General features: G+C 51.4%; 1 protein-coding gene across 5 annotated transcripts in view; it reads left to right on the forward strand.

The window, feature by feature from the left end:
• Ndst1 (N-deacetylase and N-sulfotransferase 1) overlaps window positions 1-12,238 on the forward strand; it is a 60,781-nt gene extending 48,543 nt beyond the window's left edge. For all 5 annotated transcript variants that reach the window (XM_052155932.1, XM_052155931.1, XM_052155930.1 and 2 more), the window contains 6 exons: window positions 309-432; window positions 1,942-2,116; window positions 4,806-4,976; window positions 5,507-5,616; window positions 6,740-6,842; window positions 7,471-12,238. In XM_052155932.1, the coding sequence (XP_052011892.1) occupies window positions 309-432; window positions 1,942-2,116; window positions 4,806-4,976; window positions 5,507-5,616; window positions 6,740-6,842; window positions 7,471-7,590 (803 nt within the window). In that variant the 3' untranslated portion in view covers window positions 7,591-12,238. The remainder of the gene's footprint in view (window positions 1-308; window positions 433-1,941; window positions 2,117-4,805; window positions 4,977-5,506; window positions 5,617-6,739; window positions 6,843-7,470) is intronic.
• The last annotated feature ends 6,749 nt before the right edge of the window (window positions 12,239-18,987 follow it).

Genomic DNA, 18,987 nt, shown 5'->3' on the forward strand with positions numbered 1-18,987 from the left:
CCTAGAGCATCCTTCATAGGACACAACTGTGTGTAGACCTTACCGCCTATACCTAGGGCATTCTTTATAGGACACAACTGTGTGTAGACCTTACAGCCTGCACCTAGGGCATCCTTCATAGAATGTGACTGTGTGTAGACCTTGCAGCCTGCACTTAGTGTATCCTTTATTATACTTATGAGGGAGCTAAGACTCCAGATGGGAAGGAGTTTCCCCAGGCCCTCCCAGTGAATATGGAAGACAGGCCCAGAACCCCTTCTTGTCTTGTTGGGAGTTGGGCCGAGGTCTCAGCTGCCCTCCCCTCACAGGCACCACAGCCCTCTACCTGTTCCTGGGCATGCACCCGGATCTCAGCAGCAACTACCCCAGCTCCGAGACCTTTGAGGAGATCCAGTTTTTTAATGGCCACAACTATCACAAAGGCATCGACTGGTAAGTGGCCTTCTGTCCCCAGCAGGGCAGGGAGGCCATCATGGAGCCATCTGGAGTGGCCAGTGTGGCCACAGCAGGAAACAGCTGGGGCTAGCTTACACTCAGCTGACATTCCTGTAAACAGGGACAGGACACAGTGACCGCTGAGTCATGGTGCACCAGTGTTGTGACAAAGAGAATACTGGATGAGAAGCCCTTTGTCCAGGGTCAGCGCTAGCTGCCAGCCCCTCCCTGACTGCCATAGAGTCCTCAAGGAGTGACAAGTCAGCTGGTGACAGCAGGGTGAAAACCCAGGTGTCCTAACTGCCCGTTTCTGTGTGGCCAGCTGCAGGGAGGGGAGTCCTGTGGGCTTCTAGGATTCTCTGGACACGGTAGAATCCCACTTCCCATCAGAACTTCCAAAGAGAGCACTGTATGGGGGTTTCCATGGGCTGGTATTACTCCCCAGTTTTTTGTTTACATTTCTCCCTGTCCCTGCCTTTATAAGCCCTGTGAGCACATGCTCTACCATGACGCGTTATTAATTAGTGGGCTCCCGGGGTGCAGGGATTTGGGGCCTGCATTTGCCTTTTGCTATTTTTTTCCACATTGTTTTCTTTCAGTTTGCCATATTGTGTGTCCATGTTTATCCATCCTTTAGTCTATATTTTTAACAAGTGTATCCTCCTACCTAAAGCCTTGTGGCCATAGTGCAAGCCAGTGTGTTTAGGATTTTAGAAAGGAAATGTGGATAAACTGTCCTTGTAGCAATACACCTCCCCTCGGCCTGGGCTGCAGGGTACCCAGCTGCACACTCACATGTAGGCGGCAGGCAGCCATGGGATACTTCTGCCAGGAAGGTTAGGGAATTGGGTTTGCACACTCCAAGCTTAGGAAATGAGACTTCTGTTACAGATGAAGAAAGTCAGTCTAAAATAAGAGAAGCTGACTTCTTGGCCCCATTCCCAAGGCTTTGGTTTTATAGATAGGTCTGGGGTGGGGCATGAAGATCCGATAAGTCCTAGGGGGTCTGTTTAAAGGTCCTTGGGACCTTTTTAATGAGGGTGTGCTTTGTTTTCTTTTTGGTGTCACCAAGATGATCTGTACTGTTTGGGTGGGAGGCGGGGCATCGGATGGAAAGCTGTCTCTCACACAACGGTCCAGAGTGAGTGGTCTGAGTGGCAGAAGGTGACTGGGAAACACTGTCATAAGGCCAGAAGTGGAGGATACCCTCTTCCTGGATTTGTCCTTCCTGGATGGGAGTCACTCTGAGCCTAGCTTATCCCAAGAGACAGAGGAGTCAGGGCCAGCAGGTCATCTGCAGAGCTGCAGATGTCCTGAGAGATAGAGGCAGTTCCTCCCAGAATCCCCTTCAGAGCCAAGTTGCTGCTGGCTGGGGCAGTGTAGTGTGCCTTGCTTGATTTTTGAGGAAAGTCCACCTGCAGCGACCATCACACTGTCACACTGTACTCCTGGGGCCTCTGGCTTGCGGGACTTTGGGCTTGAGCCCTGTCTCTGGCCTTCCTGCAGGTACATGGAGTTTTTCCCTATTCCCTCCAATACCACCTCTGACTTCTACTTTGAGAAAAGTGCCAACTACTTTGATTCAGAAGTGGCACCACGGCGGGCAGCTGCACTGCTGCCCAAGGCCAAGATCCTCACCATCCTCATCAATCCAGCCGACCGGGCTTACTCCTGGTACCAGGTGAGTAGGGTGTGGCTGAGTCCTGAGTAGGGTGTGGCTCTGTCTGTTTACTCAAGCTACACTAAGCAATAACCATTATGTTGGGCCCCGGCACATCGCCTGTGGTGTGATGGGTGGGAATGGTGCTTCTGGCCTGGTAATGGTGACAGGCAGAGTCAAGGTTGACTGTTGGCCACCATCTGTCTGCCTGCACGCTCCCGTTCACATGGGACCTGCCTTGGTCTCCCATAGCCATGAGAGCAGAGGGTGAGTAGACATTGAGGCAGCCTAGATTCCAAAAGCAGCCATCTAACTTATGCTTTCTGTGGTTTCCTACCCACGATGGGTGGCCGGGAGTGGGGACTCAGGGCGGAATGAATCCCTCCTAGGGGGATCTAAGAAGGCAGCCCCCACCAGACCTGCAATGTGAGATTCAGACAGAGGCCTTCTTGATGCCATTCCTGGTGTGTGCTCCAGAGCTTCCTGAGACTCTGCCTGCCACTATCACCCTGGCATGGGGTGGGAAGGGGGCTTCCTCTCCTGTCTATTTGTTCTTTCTTGGGAGTATGCCACACTGCCGGGCATTGTGACTAAGTGGCCTTGGTGCCTGAGGCTACTTCCTGGCCATCTGCATCAAGCTATCAGACTGGGCCTGACCTTCATGCTGTGGAACACCTGGGCCTCAGCCTGTAGTTACCTGTGAGGTACACACTGTCCTGGCTGGGCGGTTGTTTTCCTCCTAGCCACCTTCTGAATCTTCTCACCTAATGCTGTAGTGGCTGCTTCCTGGGGCCTTGCGGATCCTGTGGAGTGTACAGGGTTTCTCTCTTCTCCCCTGGTCCCTCAGAACTCCCACTCTTAGCTGTGGTGGTAAGGAGCTCTCTTTTTCTTGTTCTCTAGGATGCCGGTTTATACCTTGTCTTGCCTTTCCTGGGGTCTCTGTCTTTATGGGAAAACCAGAGTGGGGCCGGCAGCTTTTCTCTCCTCTGTGTGATCACCCGCTCCAGCAAAGCAGGCGTGGCTAGAAGGCTGCTCATGTGGGGACGTGCAGGATTGAGGGTGCTCTCAGGGTCTCGTAGGTGCTACCTGGTATCAATGACAAAACAGCATTGCTGCCCCCCTTGAACTCCACAGCAGTTTTCTAGAAAGCAGACAAGGGTGTGTGTGTGTGTGTGTGTCCTTTACATAGGTTTCACGTGGTAGTGTAGTAGAGTTTTCTAAAGGAGCAGAGCCTATTGGATTGGCTTACATGATAGAATCTGAACAGTCTAGTCTGTGTAGTCTAGTGGTGACTGTCTCACACTGGAGTGGTTGAGAACTCAGCAATCCTAGTCTGTCACTGAAGGTCTGCAGGATTCATGGAGAGCTACTGGTCTTCACTTGACATTTGGAAGCTGGAAGAAGTTGAATTCTGATATAAGGGAAGGACCACAGAATAGTAACAGTAGGTAAACATGCCAGTGAGCGTCAGGACAGCCATGTAGACGCCTCCCCCCGCCCCCTTTTTTTTTGTTTTTTTGGATTTGTTTTTTGTTTTTTGTTTTTTGTTTTTTTCCGAGACAGGGTTTCTTTGTATAGCCCTGGCTGTCCTGGAACTCACTCTGTAGACCAGGCTGGCCTCGAACTCAGAGATCTGCCTGCCTCTGCCTCCCAGAGTGCTGGGATTACAGGCGTGCGCCACCACTGCCCGGCAACGCGTCCCCTTCTTTCTCTCCACCGGGAGACCCCATCCACATTGGGGTGGGTAGGTCTTTCTACTTCAGATAACCTCATCAAGAAGATTCCCTTGGGTATCCCTGTGGCTTAGGTGTTAGTTGATTATAGATTATATCAAGTTGATAACAAGATTCACCATCTCAGATGGCATTTTGGACATAGGTCTTGTAAACCTAAGGCCTTATTCTCTTTCCTGTCTATGGTCAGGAGAGCAGTGCTGTAAGGAGAAAGAGGCTGCTCCATCTGGGAGGGTTCTACCCAGCCTGCCCTGCCCTGAGCTGGGATGATCCTCGGTGGTGAACAGGGTCAGTTGGCATGGGCAAGTCCCTGGCCTCTGACCTCTGACACCTGCCGATTGATGCCTTACAGCATTACAGGTTCTTCAACCTGGGATTTTCCCCTTCTGTGAATTCCGTCAGTCCGTCCAATGTCTAGCAAGGACAGGGCACTTTTAATGCAGGGCTTGGATCTGGTCTTTCCATCTAGCCAGCATGTGAGAATATGGTTGTGTTTATTTATCAATGGATGCCTTCTATATGTAGCAGCTGACTCTAGTTTTCCACTTTATGGAGGTTTTCTTGTTATTTGGGTTTTAGTAAATTGTAAGAAGGGAAAATGAGGCCTGGGGCTGGGGCTCGGATGGTAGAGTGTTTGCCTAGATGAACAAGGGTCTGGGTGTGATCTCTACACTGCATAAGACTAGACATGGTGACACATGCCTGTAATCTTAGCATTCAGAATGTAGGGGAGTGGAGATCAGAGGGCCATCCTCACTGATGTTGGTACGTGCTGGCTAGCAGGTCCCTGGAGTGGCAGGAGTCTCAGAGACTGTGTCAATGAAGAGCATTGGGGAAGCTGATGTAGTACACCTCCTACCATGCAGAGATGTGGAACTTGGGGCCCTGGGTTGATGGGAGGCAGGAGCACGGCATCAGCCTAGGCCACCAGCTTCTGCTTAACCTGTGATGTCCCTATCCGCTCCCCTTGCCTACAGCACCAGCGCGCCCATGATGACCCAGTGGCCCTAAAATACACCTTCCATGAGGTGATCACAGCTGGCCCTGATGCATCCTCAAAGCTGCGTGCCCTCCAGAACCGATGCCTGGTCCCTGGCTGGTATGCCACTCACATAGAACGCTGGCTCAATGCCTTTCATGCCAACCAGGTAGTTGCCTGCCCCACCTCTTGGAGAAAGGAGTGTCTTTAATTTAAAGGGACCTGGAAAACTCTGTGCAGGATTGGGAGGAGGAGCTAGGGTGTGGTGGTATAGGGGAAGCCTGAATGGAGTTGGCAGCATTAGATCACAGGAGGACTTTTAGGGAAGCCTTGAAATCTGGAGCAGAGCAGTGTGGGCAGCAGGCTTTGCCAGAGGCTTCAGTGGCGACGTTGCAGGGATGTGAGGGCATTGCAGGGGTGTGAGGGCATTGCAGGGATGTGAGGGCATGACAGGGGTGTGGGGAGCAGGGCCAGCTTTGCTGACAGCTTAGATTCTGGGGGAGAGTAAGATTGAGAGCTGGCAGTGGGTAAGGGGTTGAGCAGGGGTACCCTTGGCAGAGGACGAGGAGTAGTGGGTGAACTCTGGATGCTCAGGGCCCTGTGTTTACAGCCAGGTTGTTCTTGCTGCAGTGGGCATGGGCACTTTGCCACTGGGATGAAAGCAAATCCAGATAACCCTTTTCCCTTTCTTGTCTCCAGATCCTGGTCTTGGATGGCAAACTGCTGCGAACAGAACCTGCCAAAGTGATGGACACGGTGCAGAAATTCCTCGGGGTGACCAGCACCGTTGACTACCATAAAACCTTGGCGTAAGTGTTGCCTTGGCCTTGGCAGGAGGCAATTTCCCTGGCCAGAGTCTGGGCCAGAAAAACAAAGGCTTGAATGGCTGGGAGAGAACAAGGGTTGATTCAAGTTAGTAAGTAAACATGTAAGTCTTCCCTGATGATGACTCTAAAGCAGAAAAGTGAGTGTTCAGGGGGCTTAAGTCATGTTAGTAAAGCCTTGGCCTTAGGAGAAGGAAGCAGTGACTCTCCTGTGTGCTCCCCCTTGGAGCATTCTCCGCAGTGTGAGCTGGCCTCTTGTCTCAGTGAGGTAGCAACACAGTAAGTGTCAGCCTGGGCTGCAGGGACTTGGGGCTGGGAGGCTGCCTCCCAATGCTGTGCACATCAGATAGCATGCCTAGCCCAGGATAGGTCCCACGAGAGGGAGTATACTTACCCTCCCTCATTGGCTGCTTTCTCGGGAGTATCACCTCCTCACTGTCAAGGATGGTAGAGCTGGTTGTGCTTCTTGTGGAAGCGGGAAACTACAGCCCCCCGAGTGGAGGCTGTTCTGTTGCTGATACTTGTTTAGGACCAAGTAGGACCATTTTGTTTGGTTTCCTTCATCGCTGAGGTCTGTGACTTTTGACAAGTCCTCTGGGTTTTGGAGTCTCCACTTGTCACTCTGGAGGTGGGGATAAGGAGAATAACTTGTGCTTCCAAGGATTGCTGGACTGAATGAGGAAGTGAGTGTGGTACTCAGCGCTCCTTGTTCACTTGTAGCACATGTTCTCTGTGTGGCTGCTGCCATCTTGAAATTTGGGGGTTAAAGAAATCTTGGGTTCAACACAAAACAAAAAAAACCCTACTCTATATCAAGTTAGGGATTGCTTAGAAAAGTCTTCTGGGATTACGTGGGATTGGAAAGAGTCCACAGGGATTATAGAAGGAGCTAGAACTGCTCAGCCAGGACCAGAGTGACTTAGAACATGGAAGTGCCTTTTCTGGGAGAAAGGCAGGTGCTCAAGCCAGCATGAGCTACAGAGGGCACATGTTAGCCAGCATATTCACATAGTGTGAGTGGGGGAGACGTCACACACACACTAGGACAAGAACGTGGCCTTAAGGGGCAAGGACAGACCACTCACCTACAGGCTTCCAACCTCTTCAGGTTTGACCCAAAGAAAGGATTTTGGTGCCAACTGCTCGAAGGAGGAAAAACCAAGTGTCTGGGAAAAAGCAAGGGACGGAGATACCCAGAGATGGACTTGGATGTGAGTGGGGATAGTCCCAAGCCAGAGGGCCGAGTGGGAGGGTCCGTCTTCGGGGGCCTTTTCTCTTTACCTTTGAGTATAGCGTGGCCTTGGGACTCCTACACAGCAGTCATTCTCTAGAGAAGGAGATAGGGGATGGACTCCAGTGGTCATTAATTCTAGCGCGGGTGGCTCTGTGGGTACCATGAATCAAGCAGATGTGTGTGGCCTCCACGCTAGGAGGCAGAGTCTGAGGCAGGGGTGTCCACACATGCACTGGGTATTCTGAGCAAGGGGTGTGATTGTAGACTAAAGGGGTAGAGTTAAGGGCCATACCCCAGGATTTAGACCCGTGGAAGGGAGAGATGGGCCACCCTTGCAGGGGAGAACATTGTAAGAAAGCACATTCAGGGAAGGTCACAAGGTCACAGACTGATCTTGTTTGTTTTCTTTTTTCCTTTTTTCCTTCAGCGTGGATGAGTGGTCTCTTCTCTGCCATAGGTTTTGACCTTGGGTATTGTGTTTTGGTGCCTCTCCTACATGAGCATTTTGTCTGGAGGCTTCTGTATAGGACAGACAGAGTGTGGTGTTATAGAGGAGGTCATCTATTGGCATGTCACCCCTGACCTAAGCTTTCTTCCCATTGCAGTCCCGAGCCTTCCTAAAGGATTACTACCGGGACCACAACATTGAGCTCTCTAAGCTGCTGTATAAGATGGGCCAGACACTGCCCACCTGGCTGCGGGAAGACCTCCAGAACACCAGGTAGCCTTGGCCACCACAGCCAGACAGAACGCTTGTGTTAGCAGGGATGTCCTGCCTCACACTGAGCCAGACTGACCTGCCGAGAAGGATGCTGGGCCCAGCCAGCCAAAAGCAACGAGCAATACTCTGCTAAGGCCCGTGGGGCCGGAAGCCCAGGCAGGTCTGCAACCGCCTCAGAGCAGCCACTGCTGGATGTGTGGCCTGTGGGACCTCTGTGGTACCAGGGGTCCGTTCCGTTCCTTCGCAGCCTCCCTGCCTGGGGAGAGCACTTCCTGTTGGTGGAAGGTCATTTCCTGGTAGGAGGAGTCCGGGAGACTCTTTCCTGCCTCACTGTGTGCTACCACGCCCTGTCCTGTCCTTTGTCAGACCATCCCCTGCTCCAGCAGGGTGTCCCCTCAGTATTAGCTGCCACATTTCTCTGTCCTCCAGACAGTAAGGGAGAAGAGCGCAGCTGGACCTTTTGTCCAACTAGGGAGAAAGACTGGGCACGTCCCTGAGGGTTTGAGCCAGGCCCTGCCAGGGTTTAGCTGAGACCCAGATGCACTCAGTAGCTTGAATGTGAGGGTGGCCATCTTGAGAGGACATATGACTGCATTTGGGTTATTGCTATCACATCTCATCTCCCTTTGGGAAAAGACTCTGGTCCCTATTGTCTCCACCTCGTGCTCATGGTCTCTTGTAAGCCCTGGGCCGCGGCCATGCCCTGGGCCAGAGACATGGGCCTTGGCCTGTCCCGCTCACCTGGATGTGACATGTGGTGTTTCCTGTGGTAATGGCTGAGGCGAGTCAGGAGGCTGCCAGTGTTCATACTCCCATGTACATATATTGTTTCACAGCCGCCGCCTCGGCCCAGCAGACATGGCAGAGGCGGCAAGCAGTGCTGCCCGCTGCTGTGCCTAACAACCTGTGGCCGAGGGTCCCCAGAGACCCCCTAACCTCCCAAATACTAAGAAGCTAAAGTATTTTAATATTTTGTGTTTTTTTTTCTTGGTGCCAGAGTTTATACCCTGGGTGCTGGGGTTGCACTGTGTTTTATATATATATATATATATAATGTGTATATATATATTATATTTTTTTTGGTTGAATTTGTTTTTAATTCAGTCATACACAATGGTGGCAAAGCCCTAGCCTCAAAGAATGTCATATCTTAATGTTAGAGACTGAGGTGGAAGGGAAGGTGAGTGTGTCTGTGAGTGCCCAGGCCTCAGGGGGAAGTCTTGAAAGGTCCCTCTCCTCTCTTCTGCGTGCGGGGGAACAGAGATGCTAAGATGGAGAGACCAACTCTCCCAAAATCGTCTGGCTTTACAAAGCCTAGTGGCCGTGGGGTGTACGGGCCACAGGGAAAGCCTGGCCTGGGTGGGAGACCTGGGCCCTGAGCTGGCCTCTCCGTCCCCTGTCTCATGGTGCTAGGTTGGGGTTTGCCTTGGAGTGGGGTGTCCATAGGGCCCCACAGAACTGTCTTCAGTCCCTGAAGACACAGGGTCTTGGCTGTTCTCTGTCTGGATTCTGTTTCTGTCCCCCTTTTAACAATGTGAAGCGACTGAGGTTGGGTTTCCTCTTCCTGCTCCCCCAACCCCCCACATCCCTTCAACCGCCAGTCCAGTGTCCACCAGCCGTCCATTCTGGCATCCTGGGCATGGAAGGGTTCCAAGACGGGCACGAGGTGGGTCCAGGAATGGGAGGTGGCCTTGGTCAATGTCACAGCTGTTGGAAGCAGTGCCAAGCGTTAAGTTCTGAGCCCCCTGCTCTTCCAGTACCACACTGCCTCTGAGCCCGCCTTTGGGACCCTACTGTGCTCCCGGTTCCGTCTTTCCCTCAGTCATTCCAGGACGTGGGGACAAACCACTCTTTCCCAGCCGGGCATCTTTGAGCCTTCCCTTCCAAGACCCGCACTTTCCCTGCTGTGTTCTTGTTTCCGGAGTCCGTCCATCCTGCGCTGGGGTGGCTTTCACTCCGAGCTCTCCTCTCCTGGAGTTCTCCACTGTGGGGGAGAGTGTGGGACGCTCAGAGGAACCTGCGTGCATGGATTGGGTGTGCAGAGAGCCATGTCACTTCAGGTTTCTCACTGGGGTCTTGGAATCTGTGGGTCCTGTTCACTACACAGTCCGTATGTGGTATGCTCAAATGCCCTGCCAGCAAGCTAGAACCAGATCAGGGTTAGGTCAGCTTTCGAGCCCTTAGCCTCACTTCCCACCTGTCAGTGAGGATGGCGCCTAGATTCTGAAAAAGCTACTCTCTGTGTGAGACCCCATGAGAGCTGAGTTAGGGTGGTTGGAATGGCCCTCGTATAGCCTGCAGCTCTGCTAGTCTCTGGCCTCCTGTGGAAGCAGGTCTGAGACCCTGGGAGCAGGGGAGTGGCTCACTCTGGTCCATTTCCTTCGAAGACCCCGAAGTCTGCTGCTGAGACCCTTTCATTGCTGGGCCCAGATATTGCCACAAGTTGCAGATGTGGGGCCTTGGGAAGTAGATAGCGTTCATCTTAGTATCTTAACTAGAAAGTCCACTGATTGACTGGAAACACAAAAACAAGCAGGAGGGAAGTGGCATTGGTTGTTCGGCCACTCCCTGTCCCTGTGCAGTCTCCACCAACAGCCGTTGCCTTACGGGCGCAGCTCACCGGCAGCTGCCTTACTCATTCCAGGTTCTAGAGCTTTCTACGGGGCAGGCACCTCGGAGAGCATAGGGGATGCGGGCGAAGCTAAAATGGACCTTCCACACCCCTATGTATGAGCTCTGGGTGCTTCTGAGTCTGCTCATTTCCAGAGGAGGGCGAGTGCTGGCCTCTCCCACCCGGAGCCCCCCAGGCGTGTCAGTGACAAGAGCAAGCTCAGAGCCGCCTGGGCTGTGACTGCCAGCCACTCTTCATCTAGGCCGAAGGCGCTTAGCATTTGCCAGGTTGTTTTCTCTCTCTACATGTGTGTTGTTTTAAAAGAAAGTTGCAGTATCATGAGACTGTTTATCCCTAGTGTTGCCCTAAGAGGTAGGGCCTTCTACCAGACCAGCCAGTGCCACAGCCAAGACAGTCCCGTCCCACTAACAGCCGCTATCTAGTCTGTACCTAAAGTTGTCTCCCAAGCCCCCATTATACCTGGTTTTAATATTGGATCCAGTCAGGGCAAGAACATTGTATTTTATTAAAACATTTCTTTGAAAGCTAAAAAGTTTTCCCTCTGCCCATCTGATTTAAAAAAAAAAAAAGGTTTGGTTTTTGTTTGTTTGAGACAAGGTCTCATTATATAGCCCTGATTAGCCTGGAATTTGTTATGTAGACCATGCTAACCCTGGAACTCATAGAGATCCACTTGACTCTCAAAAGCTGAGATTAAATGTCTGCACTTACTAGGCCCAGTTCAAAATGGTATTTTGTTTGTGTTTTTGAGACATGGTCTCGCCATGTAAATCTGACTGTCCTGGAAAATGTTATGTGAACCAGGCTGGCTTTGAACCTGCCTCTGCTTTCCAAGTTCTGGGATTAAATGTGTGTGCCACTTCTCCCATCCCCCAAATGGTATTCTTTTTAAGGCCAGAGATTGTGTTGTCAAATAGAAGTCCCACATTCCAGATCTGATTGTTTCCTCCTTTAGCCCACATGCTTTCAAGGGTAATTTTTCTTCCTGTGATTTGCTGATATGGCATTTCCTCCCGCCTAAAGTGCGCCTCCTTCCACTGCCCCCTAAGCCAGGGTCAAACCAGTGTGGGGGAGAGGAAGGGGCTCCCAGAAGAGGCAGCATCACATTGGGTAGGGGCTGAGGGCTCTGGGGGCTTGGGGTGGGATGGCCTGCTGGGCTGACCTTGGGGGGCTTGTGTCAGAAGTGTGCACAGCTTAGAGGAGCCGGGCTGCCCCCCCCCCCCATTCTCTGCACAGCATCTTCCTCCTTCTCTTTCTCCTTTTCTGTCTTTGTTTTGGTTTCCCTGCTTCTGCTCTGTGGCTCTGGGGTCTTCATTCTCTACGTGGTTGGTTTGCCCTGGAGCAGAGATAAGACCTCAGGCTCTGACAGGAAGGGCCTAGGAGAAAGGCCTCCTTTAGGTAGAGGCGTGAAGAACTCTGGGTGCAGCGGGGCACCTGACGGTCTTCCTCTAAGGGAGAAGATGGAGAAGATGGAGGCTTTGGCCCAGCTTAGCACATCGTGCAAGAAGCAGCTGTGCTCTGTGACCTGAGGCTAGTAGCCTGTCTCCCCTCCCCTCTCCCCTCCCTTCCCCCAGGCCTTCCATGCAGTGCTGGGGTTAGGGTTAGGGCTGTAGACTTGTTGTCCTTGCCAGCCCTTGAGTAGCCGGGCGATGACTGAGGGCCGTGGGAGGCTCCCCGCAATGTTTGACCTAAGAAGTTCCCCTCTCTCCCTGGCCTGGAGGAGGATCCCAGAGGAAGGGTTTTCTATGACTGAGCTAGCTTTTCTTATGGGCAAGAGGGCTCTTTTTGTAATTTGTGCATGAAATTCATGTTATTTCCTGGGGAGAGAAGAGGGCCAACTGAGTGGGTGGGGGGCACGTGTGGGAAGCAGGGGTGGGGAGGGGTCGCAGAGGGCATGCCACCCAGCTCACCTGAAGAGGGCTCTTGAAACAGCCGTTTTGGGTTGTGTTAAACGTGGGAACTTTCCTCCATTAATGTACAATCTTGAACTAACTGCTAATAAAATGGGATTCTGTTTGTACCTGCGGGTCCTGCTCTCGTGTCTGACCTTCGCCTGCAAGGGAAGGTGGAGATGGGAGGTTTGTGTCGTGGCCCAAATTTGCCTAACTTGCATCCTGATTTGGTCGAGACAGACCCTTTCCCCTGGGATCTAACTTGATGCCTGCCTTAGTCAGGGTTTCTATTACTGCACAAACATCGTGACCAAGAAGCAAGTTGGGGAGGAAAGGGTTTATTCAGCTAACACTTCCACATTGCAGTTCATCACTAAAGGAAGTCAGGACTGGAACTCAGGCAGGTCAGGAGGCAGGAGCTGATGCAGAGGCCATGGAGGGATGTTTCTTACTGGCTTGCTTCCCCTAGCTTGCTCAGCTTGCTTTCTTATAGAACCCAAGACTACCAGCCCAGGGATGGCCCCACCCACAAGGGGCCCTCCCCGTTCAATTGACAATTGAGAAAATGCCCCACAGTTGGATCTTATGGAGGCGCTTCCCCAACTGAAGCTCCTTGCTCGGTAATAACTGCAGCCTGTGTCAGGTTGACATGCAAACCCGTACAGCACAATGCCTTTTCAAATACTGCAGAGGCTTGCCCCAGGACAGCCTTGGGCTCTCAGATGACCAAGTGCTTTTGGGCACATGGTTTTTGGGTGCGGCCACTGTCCCCGGAGGACCCTCAGAGGCTAGACCGGGGACATGCTGCTTTTCTTCTGTGATCAGTAGTTCCCTTGTTTTTTTTGTTTTTTTTTTTTTTTGGTTTTTGGTTTTTGGATTTGTCGAGACAGGGTTTCTCTGTGTAGCCCTGGTTGTCCTGGAACTCACTCTGTAGACCAGGCTGGCCTCGAACTCAGAAATCCACCTGCCTCTGCCTCCCAGAGTGCTGGGATTACAGGCGTGCGCCACCACTGCCCGGCCAGTTCCCTTGCTTTTTAGGATATGGAGTAGGCTGGACTTAGGTGGCCTCACCTAGAGCATGTGCCTGAAATGCAGATTCCCAGGCCCTGGCTTTAGAGACTGACCTACAGCAGGCATGGACAAAGCACTCTGGACATATCTTCTGTACATTGAAGGCACCGCTTCTAGGGACCCAGCTCAGGTGGAAGGTTCCATAGGCTCCTCACTACCTGAGAAACTCTTAGGTAAAATGAGTGAGTTAAAATTAAGCCCCCCCTGCCAGCTCACTAAGGACCTGCCTGCCTCGAGATAATCCTAGTGAGGACCAGAGGCTTCCCAGCAGAGAGATTCTGTCCTGTTGTCTACAGGGCAGGAGGCTAGGCCCAATCCCAGAATCCTCTTGGGAAGTGGTTATTCTGGATGCCTCGTCCAAACCCACTTCTGGGAAGCGAGATGGAGCAGGGTGTATTCAAGAACCTCTGATGCTCAGAAAGCGTTGGGAGCATTGAACCAGGCTCCCAGGTGTATGCCAGAGAACTCCTCCCTCCTCGCCTTGAAAAGAGGAGGACAGGTGTTCTAGACACACTTGGGAGGGAAGAGCCGAGGCTCCAGGTGGACACGCCAAGCTCCCCATGTGTAGAAGCCTCTCGGGTTGGCCAGCAGCAGATGTCATGAGGCACGACAGCAGAACAGCTGGAGTTTGCTACCAGGAGCAGACACAGAAGGCTTGGTGCAGATGGGGGGCTGTGCCTGTGAGGACACGGGGGGGGGGGGGAGCTTCCTGAGTCATGGACTAGGAAGGCAGCTGAGGCAGGTATGGCCTAGCTGGAAGGAGTATGAGCAGCTCAGCTTATTCCCGTCTGTCTGTCTGTCTGTCTGTCCGTCCATCCACCCATCCATCCAGTCCATCTATTTTATCTTTCTGTCTACCTATCTGTCCTTGAACTATTCTGGAATTCTAAGATTCCTTGAATAGAAAAACCTAGCCCAGGGGACTGGAGAGATGGCTCAGAGGTTAAGAGCACTGACTGCTCATCCTGAGGTCCTGAGTTCAATTCCCAGCAACCACATGGTGGCTCACAGCCATCTGTAATGAGATCTGATGCCCTCATCTGGTGTGTCTGAAGACAGCTACAGTGTACTTACATATAATAAATAAATAAATTTAAAAAAAAAAAAGAAAAAAAAAAAGAAAAACCTAGCCCAGCTGTTGTCAACATTCGCAACAGTTGCACAATGCTAACAGCTCAGTGAACAAAAGTCCCTCAAACCCTCAGGCCCTGACTATGAAACATCCACTCAAGATACTAGTTAACCAAGTGCCCCAAAGCTTCTGGAAGACACACAGTTCCTGGAAAAGCCTCAGGGTAGTGTTGTGTGGTTTTCTTTTGCTTCCATAAACATCATGACCAAAAGCAACCTGGGAGGAAGTGGTTTAGGCACACCTTACGGCCGTCACCGAGGGAAGCCGAGCTGTGATAGTGCGGGGCTTCAGTCTACTTGTATGCCCGGGACCGCTGGCCCTGGCAGTCCCGACAGCAGGCTATCCCAGTCCCGACAGCAGGCTATCCCCTTTTCATAAGCATCGAGAAAAGGCTCGGCAGGCTGGCTCTACGGGCCAGTCTGACTGGGACATATCCTCAGTTGAGGTTCCCTTTTCTCAGGCGGCTCTGGCTTGTTTCAGGTTGACAAGAGAACTAACACAGCTGACCCCTTTTAAACCGGGACACATAAATACATCACTATTAAATCACAACCTCTTCTTTCTTGTCCCTAAGATGTTGTACCAATACCACAGTATCAAACTCTCCAACATTTAAAAAAGTCCCAGAGTCTTCCAAAATTCCGTCTCTTTAAAATATCCAGAGACTCTCAAAAAAGAGATTCCCTGTCCTCAGATGACTCTAGCTCTCTAGCTTGTGTCAACTTGACCAAAAAAAAAAAAAAAAAAGTAACAGTACAGGTGATATGTTTCATAGGAGCAAAGTACCAGGAACGGCCCTTGAGAGAAGCACCATGTGACGTCAAACACTGGGACTGGAGTCTAAGCCTCAGAACCCATGCCTTTCATTCATTCTCATTCATTCGTTTGTTTGTTTGTTTGTTTAAATCTGGTCTTGTGGCATATGCTTGTAATTCCATGATGGGGAAGAGACAGGCGGATGTCTGGGTCCTGCTGACCAGTCATTCTAGCTTGGCCAACAGACTAATGAGGGAAGGGTCTACGGAACAACACCCGAAAATGTGTCTGGTCTCCATACACATGTGCACCTGCCTACACATCTGCGCGCACGCACACACACACACACACACACACACACACACGCACTAATTACCGTAGTCTCCAAATCTTGGGCAGTTTCTTTGTGACTCACCCTACAGTGTGTCCACTTGTGTAATGAGAGTGTTAAGAGTGTTTTCACTAGAAATACAGAGGGGTCCCCATCAAGCCCACTGCCCTGACTGTTTCTGGAGGTGGGAGAGGGGAGCAGAGGAGAGTTTTCTAAGGGGCCTTTAGCCTCTGCTGAGACATTGATTGCAGAATCAAAACTCAAGAAGGATTTACTTCGGATGGTGCATTGGGGGGGCAGTGCTGCCCCCCACCCTTAGGCTCCTTTAAGGAAGGGTTCTGAGCAGGCCCAGGAAGAGTGGTGGAAGACTTTGTCATTGTACTGAACATTTTCCAAGACCCCCAGGCTGAGAGTCTGACTGATTGCAGGCAGGCCCCTTGGCATTGATCTCTTTCTTATGGGGGTGGGATGGGGTGGGGTGGGTGGGTGGTGGTGGGGATTAGAGTTATAATCACCAGTATTGGAAAGACTGACGTCATGTGGCCCCTGATGAAATGCCCTGAGGACCTAGCTTTCCACCTGTGAAATCACCATGCAAGAGGAAGACGCATCTCCATCAAGATATTTTACCAAGTAAGTACCTGAAACTCCAACAACAGCAAGGCCAGGTAATGGATCAGGACTGAAGAATGCTGACTTGACATCCATTTTCCACAGACAACCCCAGAAACAAACCTGGGCCATTAAATAATTAGCTGTGAAGATCAGTTTGTGAATCTGGACTGTACTGTCTGTGTTCTCTCAAAAATCATACTGATTTTAGTTTAATAACTAAACTCCTCCTTTAATAACTCCTCCTGGTATTGAGGAGTTGGTCTTTGCTAAGGGTACACACTGAAGCTGGGCCTTGGAGCTTAGGCAGGAGGATTGCCATGAGTTTGAGGCCAGCCTGATCTACATAGTAAGTCCACACTGAAATATTTAGGGGTAACAGGGAAGAAAGCAAGCTGAATTTTGGCGTGTATAAGGGGCGGTCTAGGATGTGGCCACCAGGGGGCGCTCTCAGCCCAGCATCTCGAAGGTAGGTTTCTGCTCATCTCCAGACTGGGTTTGTAGGTAATAATGTGAGGCTGGAAGGCATTAAACATGTAGGGAAAAGGTGCCTCCTGCGTGTTGGCCAGGCACTCTGTCTGCTCCTGGGAGCTGTCCTCTCAATATTTGTACCTAGACCCTGAGGTAAACATTCTCACCTCTATTGCAGATCCAAAATCTGAAGTCCAGCGATCTTAGATAATGGCCAGTGTGGCTGACAGGAGTCCAAAGTCCCCTCTGTGGTCCTGCCTCCTGGGACTGAGGCTGGGAAACAGCTCTGGCCTTCAGAGAAGAAATATGTGAAATGTCCTTGGGGGACAGACAACTCCCTATGCCTGACTCTGTTCCTCCCAGGGCCGGCCAGGCAGCCTTAGGACCTTAGGACCACCTTAGGACCTTAGAAGTATAAATTTCGTCAACCTGAAATAAAATCAGCAGAGGTTTAGCAGGGTATACTAATGCTCATTCCCAGAGAACTGCTTCAGAGGAAGCCACCACTGCTGGCTTTGTAGGTCTTCGCAGAATTATTTTACATGTGTGACTAGCCAAGCGAACAGACATCCCCCTGGCTTGTTCTGGTCGTGTTGTTCTCTGTTGTTTCTCACTGAGCCCCCAGGCACCAGTGCAGGGCAATCCAACAGGAGGGAGGCTCCTGTTCCACGGTGCCCGGAGAAGATGGAGTCTGTCCCTCTCAGCCTTTGTCCCATCTAGAGCACGCTAACTCATCCTGTGAAGATAAGTTGCTAGCATAGTCATCAAAACATTTCAAGAGGATAGATACGACCTCAAATCCTGGCAGATACTGGCTGTGTGGTTTGGAGCAGGTGACTCCATTTGTAAAATGTGACTTGGATAACAGAAGCCAAAACAGCCTTCTGGGAGTTGTGAGGCTTCTGAACCTGAAGAGCTCACTGCAGAAGCCTGTTGTGTAGGGACTGTGGCAGGCAGTCTTCTCTAGTTCTTGGTGACCGGGCCACATAGCTCCATCTCTGAGCCTGAATCAACACGGCTACATTGGTCCGAGGGCCCGTCCTACATAGAAACACCATATTTGACTGCTTTTCCCAGGACCCTTGGAATGGAAGGGTTTGGTGATCTGGGACTTGGAGAATGATCCTTGAAATACAGATCATAATGCTGCTGACGAACACAGAAACAAAAGGAACTTGGGAGACCACGGGGACAGCTGCATACCAACACTCTGGTGAGCTTAGGGGAAGGGGACACATTCTTAGAGATGTCCAGAAGCCATGCGTCATCCAGGGGACAAAGCCAGGACACAGAGCCAGAGGTCAAAACACTCCCAGCCAGAGCCTAGCATGCTGGCACACACCAGAGACAGAGGCAGGAAAATTATCACTCATTTGAGGCCCACTTGGGCTAGATAGCAAGACCTCTCCCTCCAGATCAGTCAACCAGCTGGCCACTGACCATCCAATCAGACAGACACTTGGTCTCGGCCGCAAGGTGGAGAAGTAGTTGTTTTGTTTTTCTTTCAGACAGACTCTCGTGATTCCAGGCTGTCCTTGAGCTGTCCAGCTGAGGGTGGCCTTGTCCCTGTGATCTCCCTGCCTCCAGCTCTCAGGCTCTGCCATCACAGGTATGTCCAATCACTCTCGGATTTTGCAGTTCTGAGGAATAAACCCAGGGCTGCTGGCTGCAGGAGCACTCTACCCACTGAACCACATGCCCAGCCCACACCCAAACCCAGCAAATCAAAACATCCCAGAACTTCCCGGCAAAGAAAATCAGATGCTAAGACAGCCACCACTGCCAATTCTCCCCGATGTCACTGCCTTCAGACACACCTGAAGAGGGCGTCGGATCTCATTACAGATGGTTGTGAACCTCCATGTGGTTGCTGGGAATTGAAGTCAGGACCTCTGGAAGAGCAGCCAGTGCTCTTAACTGCTGAAGCCATCTTCCCAGCCCCACCTCCCAAACTCTTAAAAAAACTGGAAGAGGGAGGAACACCCCTGCCACTCACATAGGTCAGCACCTCTTTAATAGTGACCAGTGGGGCCAGGAATGTAGATCAGACATTAGATAAAGAATTAGAATGTCACCCTGTTAAACTTGCCCAGCGTGCCTGAAGACACAAGTACCATCATGGCCAATCTCATGTTACTTCTCTCCTCCTGCCAAGGTTAGACCATTCCCTCCTTCCACTCCCTTCTTCCCTCCCATTTCTCTCCTGGAGACAGGGTCTGCCCTTGTAGCCCAGGTGGACTTTGAACTTGGGATTCTGCCGGAGGCTCCAGAGAACTGAGACAGGCGTGTACCGCCACGGCCAGCACTTTCTGCACCCGTGGGCTGCCAACACTGGGTATTTCACATGAGTGGAATTCTGTGTGATACAGCTCTTGTGCCTGGTGTCTTTCACTTAGCTTTTTTTTTTTTTTTTAACTTACTCCCCTGGGAGTGTGTGCATGACGTTCATAAATGAAGGCACATGCATGTATGTGGAGATCAAAGTACAACCTTGTGACGTCAGT

The sequence above is a fragment of the Apodemus sylvaticus genome, chromosome 13, assembly GCF_947179515.1.
Source record: "Apodemus sylvaticus chromosome 13, mApoSyl1.1, whole genome shotgun sequence".
NCBI classification, from domain to species: Eukaryota; Metazoa; Chordata; class Mammalia; order Rodentia; family Muridae; genus Apodemus; species Apodemus sylvaticus.